The sequence below is a fragment of the Ictalurus punctatus genome, chromosome 9 (genome assembly GCF_001660625.3).
Source record: "Ictalurus punctatus breed USDA103 chromosome 9, Coco_2.0, whole genome shotgun sequence".
Lineage (NCBI taxonomy): Eukaryota > Metazoa > Chordata > Actinopteri > Siluriformes > Ictaluridae > Ictalurus > Ictalurus punctatus.
Genome location: NC_030424.2, coordinates 5,824,001 through 5,830,000, shown reverse-complemented (window position 1 = coordinate 5,830,000; position 6,000 = coordinate 5,824,001). Strand labels below are relative to the sequence as shown.

Here is a 6,000-nt window from a genome sequence, read left to right as displayed (position 1 = left end):
TGATTCTGTGTGTGTGTGTGTGTGTGTGTGTGTGTGTGTGTGTGTGTGTGTGTGTGTGTGTGTGTGTGTGTGTGTGTTAATGTTGCCATGTAGATAAACTCAGCTTGAAGCTTTAGCGAGGTCCATGGGACTTTCTCTTCTCTCTTATTATGCTTCCTCATAGAGAAGTCATTAACACTGGGAGGAAAGAATAAGGTTTGTTTTGTAAAAACACAGTCACAGAGTGTCTGCTCAATTCAGCATGAGCCGAAGGAGTCAGCAGGAGTCAGATTTCATTTAGCACGACGAGAGTGAAGCGAGCTGACTGACAAGATGATGGCGGAAGATTTCGTTTCAAAGCGAAATGTAAAAGCACCTATTTGGCAATATTTTGGATTTAAGCCCAATGTTAATAGGGAACGTGCACCATTCAAAGAATTGCCACCCCTGAATTGACACTAATTTGAAAGCGAAGGTGAAATGTGCATGGCTGCACGGGCATTCATAAGCGATATAAAAGCAAGGGGGGGAAAGAGGTGATCGCGGTGATACTGGTATTACCGTTGGGAAAATTTCCTCACTGTCACTTCCTCACAACACCAGGGTTGGGGGTTCAAATCTCACTGCTTGCATGCTCTCCACATGCTTCAGGGTTTCTTCTGGGTACTCCGGTTTCCTCCCCCAGTCCAAAGACATGAGCTGTAGGCTGATTTGCATCTCTAAATTGTCTGTAGTGTGTGAATGTGTGTGTGATTGTGCCCTTCGATGGGTGGTCACCCCATTCAGAATGTCCCCCACCCTGTGTACCCTGGGATAGGCTCCAGGCTCCACTGTAGCCCTGTGTAGGATAAGCCGTATGATAAATGGATGGATGGATGGATGGATGGATGGATGGGCTTTGTTTCATCTTATACATTTGTTTTGCTTTGTTTTGTGTCTTAAACAGGCTGCTTTGCAGAATGTCCAGCAAGGACCGCCACATTGAGTCCAACTGTCCCTCATACATCAAGACGGAACCCTCTAGCCCAGCCTCGCTGACTGACAGTGTCAACCACCACAGCCCCGGCGGCTCATCAGACGCCAGTGGCAGCTACAGTTCAGCAATGAACGGCCACCAGAACGGCTTGGACTCGCCCACGCTGTATGGCCCAGGAGGCACGCTGGGCCCCAACGGCACCGGCGCAAAGCGTTACGAAGACTGCTCCAGCACCATCGGCGAGGATTCACAGATCAAGTGTGAATACATGCTCAACTCCATGCCCAAGCGCCTGTGCCTGGTCTGCGGTGACATTGCGTCAGGTTACCACTATGGTGTGGCCTCATGTGAAGCCTGCAAGGCCTTCTTCAAAAGAACCATTCAAGGTTGGTTTACAACCTCCCTCTGCCTTTGTCGGGGTTTTTTTTGTGTGTGAAAGTTGGTCTTGACCTAAATGAATTTTGGGACAAGGTTGCTTAAGGGAACTGGGAATAGGAAACTAGAGTCATCACATTGATTTAGCTACATTAATTACATTAGGTGAGGTGAGGTGAGGTAAGGTGAGAAGTTTTCATGGTACAGTGTGGTATTACAAGTAGAGCTCAGCTTCACTCCAGTAAACCCGAACTTAAATGTGAAATATTTCATCACACAGCATAAAAAAACCCATCCCTTTAATTTGTAATATATAACATAAGTAGACCTGGCTTAATCGAGTGCATTTCATGTATGTAAGCACCATAAGCATAGAGCAATCAGTCCAGTCGAAAACGTACATTTATGAACAAGTGGGTCAGATATTTTGCTTGGCCCGACTACGAGCCAGACCCTCTGATGCTGGGAATTTGACATATTGGTATGTTTCATCCCATTAGCCAATGAAACTCTCAGTAATTTCCAGACCCACTTCATCCAGCTGGGTGTTTATTGACTTCCAGGCTGGCTGGTTTTGGAGAGGGGGTTGAGGTGAAGTGGGGGGGATGGAGAGCAAAAGAGCTTGAGGAGCTGGGGCTAGGTTGGAGGTTGATGGGTGGGGATGGAGTGATGGCAGGGCCACTGTGGCCACTCAGAGCCTCTGGCAGCTGGTGTAAAGGTGGCACCTCTCCAATGCCATCTGACAACCTGTATCTATCACTTCCCAATTGAGCCACTCAAGTCTGAGAGAGAGAGAGAGAGAGAGAGAGAGAGAGAGAGAGAGAGAGAGAGAGAGAGAGAGAGAGAGAGAGAGAGAGAGAGAGAGAGAATGAATGTGACAAACATTGGCCTTCCTGCACGGGAAGACTTTTCTCAGTTCTATCTTCTTATACAGCCATGGGAGAGACGATGGCATATGGTCACTCTAGGGCCACGGTTTAGACAGTGATTAACTCGATTGGCGGTTTTTGTCTTAGATTGATGAGTGATGGGAATGTGGTGTGTGCTATGAAGACAAGCAGAGTACCCAGGACAGCAGTATGGTAACACAGCTGAAACCTCTCTACACAGCTTGAGTGATCGACAGCGGACATTGTGCTAATCGACTGCCACTAGCAAATCATGTTGGGGTGTTTCAGTGGCTCATGGCTCGCTGGAAAACACACACACACACACACACACACACACACACACACAAACACAGTCTTACATTACTTGGTCCACATGAGTCCCCGAAATGTAAACATGCACCTCTCATCCCTCACACACACACACACACACACTTCCCACACACATATGCAGCCACGTGTACACATGGTGGGCCAGATCTGAAGATCCTAATGGGACCTGGTGATTACCTGATTAATGAGAATTGGGCTTTAGTCTAATGGACATGCATACTTTAAATACTGTTTCCTGTTGAATTAGCAGTCTTGAGTGTTCAGTCCTCCTGGCCGCTAATGTGCTTTTTAATGAGGAAACATCAGTTCACAGAAGAGAAGTCAATACAAATCAGTGTTTACAAAGTCTGATTAACTCTGAAATATTTCATCAGTGAGAAGGTCCCAGGCGAGACACATGTTAATTACGTGTGTGTGTGTGTGTGCGTGTGTGTGTGTGTGTGTGTGTGTGTGTGTGTTGGAGACAGTGACAGTGATAATGTAATATTCATACAGTATATGCTGTAATATATCGCAGGCAATACCTTTCAGGATTTTTTTTTCTAGATGTTAAAATGGCTTTTAACATAAAATCACATTGGCTCAGAAATATTCACTTATTAATTGAACACACTTTTCTTTACTTTGTTGCTGGTGCATCAGGCTTATTATTATTGTTATTCTCAATGATGTGCAATTAATTCCTATGTCTTATTATTTCATAAAAACACTCGATGCTTGAGTAAGGTTGGTTTTGCCAGATGAACATTAAACATTGCAAATTGATGAATATGAATTTTCTGCCAATGAAGCTTCTCTCAGCATCTAATCCTCTCTATCGTTCCCTATCACACACTCTTTAATGAGGGATTTCGAAAGGTTTTTGTCTAGCACGACTAATAATGTTAAGAAATGTTACGATATCAGAACCGATTTACATCAGGATCCTTATCAGACCTGGATTAGCTAGATGAGCAGGATCATGGATGCTAGCTGTTCCTGTAACAGTGTTCAACAGCAAGATTTTCATTCATCTCATACGCTCTTCTTTATTCTCTTTTCTTTAATTCTGCTAGGCAATATTGAGTACAGCTGCCCCGCCACCAACGAATGCGAGATCACCAAGCGCAGACGGAAGTCCTGCCAAGCTTGCCGCTTTATGAAGTGTCTCACCGTCGGAATGATGCGGGAAGGTAAGAAAAAAAGAGAAGAGAAAAACAAAAACAGGGAGAATGGGTAAATTAAAAAAAAACGAAACAGTGGAAGGGAAAACCACTATTATATTGCTGTTTTCCTTTAGAGCTCAGAGGAAGGAAAACTGTTCTTGTAAACGAGAAAGAAAGTGGAACAGGTCTAAGAGTCAAGGTTGAAAGTGAAGCACCTCGCAGCATCATGCCCTCCAGGCCCACCTTGTCAGCCAGACGGCGGTGTTGGCCTTGGCCCCCCTTCGGCCCACTAACAAGCATGCTTCTTATTTAGAGAGCCGGCCTCCGAGGCATATTCTTTAGAGGTCTACTGAGCAGACAAGCAGTTATTTGGAGCTGGCTGCTCTCCTGTGGAAACAGCGGCTGGGGCTTTCTCCGAAAACACACACTCTGACATTGGGAGGTCTATCACCTATGTGCTAAAAAACTCTCTGCTGATACCTTGCGCTGCACACTCCATATATCAGTGTAAAAAGAAAGGCACAGATATTGCACTCCATTGCTGCACAAGCCTTTTGTTTTTGCTCTGTCGTCTCTCTCTTGTACCATGTGCTCCTAAAGGACTGCAATCATATGTGGGCTGAGGGGAGATGAGAAAAACTGTGAGTGTGAGGCTATGCTTCTGTCACTCACAACACAGGACCTCTTCAGGTGTGTGAAGGTGCTGACAGGCCTGATAGTCTCATTGTGGGGCCACAGGCATGCGAAAGAGTGTGTGTGTGTGTGTATGCAAACATCCACTCTGTTTAAGTCATGATTAGGTGGACTGCAACTTATGCAAAGAGACACAGACACACATGCAGGCCTGCAGCAAGCTTGCCTCACATAGACCGTAGCGGTCAGCTCGCATTATACCAAAACAACCCAGTTGGAGACTAACAGCAGGCACACACACCCCACAGGTACATTCTGGAGGATGTGGGCATCTGTGTGCACATGTGTGCATTCCTCCACACATTTGTCTCTGTACACATGATTTGAATGGTGGTTGGGAAAAGCATGCTCCTTTGTCAATGTTATATGTGTGAAATGTTTCTCTTTCACATCCATACACACATGCGCACCCTAAACAAATCTCATTCAGCACTACTGTTGCCCCGCGCAGGCCGATTTGCCTATGCGACTGGTGCTGGTGACAGGTAGGTAATTGATACGTAGGGGCCCGTTTTCAGAAGGCTCTGAAGGATGTAGCTGCATGTTTGATATGGCACCTACCCCCATGAGCACACAGACAAATAGCAGCCTTTTGTTCTCGCTCCTAGCCACCTATACACACATATATCAAAATGGCACGCTATGGCACGGCCATTTGTTGTAAAGTGCTTGAATTTAATACTGAGGTCTCTCCTTACATATGAAGAAGGGTCATTTGGTGAAATTGATTCATCAGTTTAAAAGAAAAAAAATGTTCGCAAGAAAGCTAAACAAATGCCCAATTCGAATTCACAGCTGTTCATGCGAAACATTTGTATACGCTTTATCCCGAAAAGCCTGGATTTCTGTAATATTTGTGTTTTCTTCTCACGTTTGGCCATTAGCGTAAACCATGCCATGTTCGCTTTGAGGGTAGCTTAGCACATAGCTCAGTGCTCTCATCCCAGGCGGGTGGAGGTTTGTCAGAAGTCGCTAATTATGGGTGGCTACCTGTGGTGAGTCGATGTGTCAGGGGCTGTAGTGAGGAAGGAATATCTGCCGTAGGGGAAGATGAGTCTGAAATTAGCCCTGTCACCCCAAGGGAAAGATGTAGGGGTCGGGGAAGGACCACTAATCCAGATCAAAAAGAATCCCTCACATGGTTGTGATGAAATCCCTACTCTTACCGGAGTAAATCCTGTGCCGATCACCCAGCCTGAGCTAGCAAACGAAACGAAACACGATCATACATATGCACAGAGAGACGGCTCGAAACTCGCTTTGGCGTCCACACGCTGGCGGCAAGTTACAGACCTCTCACAAGCACTTACACATCTACACACATACACAGACATACTTTCTAGCTCCAAGGAAATTGCTGCCTGACTACCTCACAGTGTGACCCTGGGGGGCTAGCCACCTGCTGTGCAGTTACCTCCAGCCACCCAGCTGTAAAATTACATCCACGGGCACGTCGAGAGGCCGAAACATGCCCGAGAGCCTCGGGAAGAACTGTCGCTTTCCTGCTATATGCTAATGCTAAACCATGATGCTATAGAGCAAGCCACGGTGGACAGCTGTATTGCGGAACAGCAAACACTTAGAGAGATGTAGCCGACAAGCTCAAAATATC

The 6,000-nt window shown here is 46.0% G+C and overlaps 1 protein-coding gene across 4 annotated transcripts in view; it reads left to right on the top strand.

Moving 5' to 3' along the window:
* esrrga (estrogen-related receptor gamma a) overlaps window positions 1-6,000 on the top strand; it is a 76,306-nt gene that overhangs the window by 23,369 nt on the left and 46,937 nt on the right. For all 4 annotated transcript variants that reach the window (XM_047157520.2, XM_017477228.3, XM_017477230.3 and 1 more), the window contains exons 3-4: window positions 926-1,341; window positions 3,606-3,722. In XM_047157520.2, coding sequence (XP_047013476.1) covers window positions 926-1,341; window positions 3,606-3,722 — 533 coding nt within the window. The remainder of the gene's footprint in view (window positions 1-925; window positions 1,342-3,605; window positions 3,723-6,000) is intronic.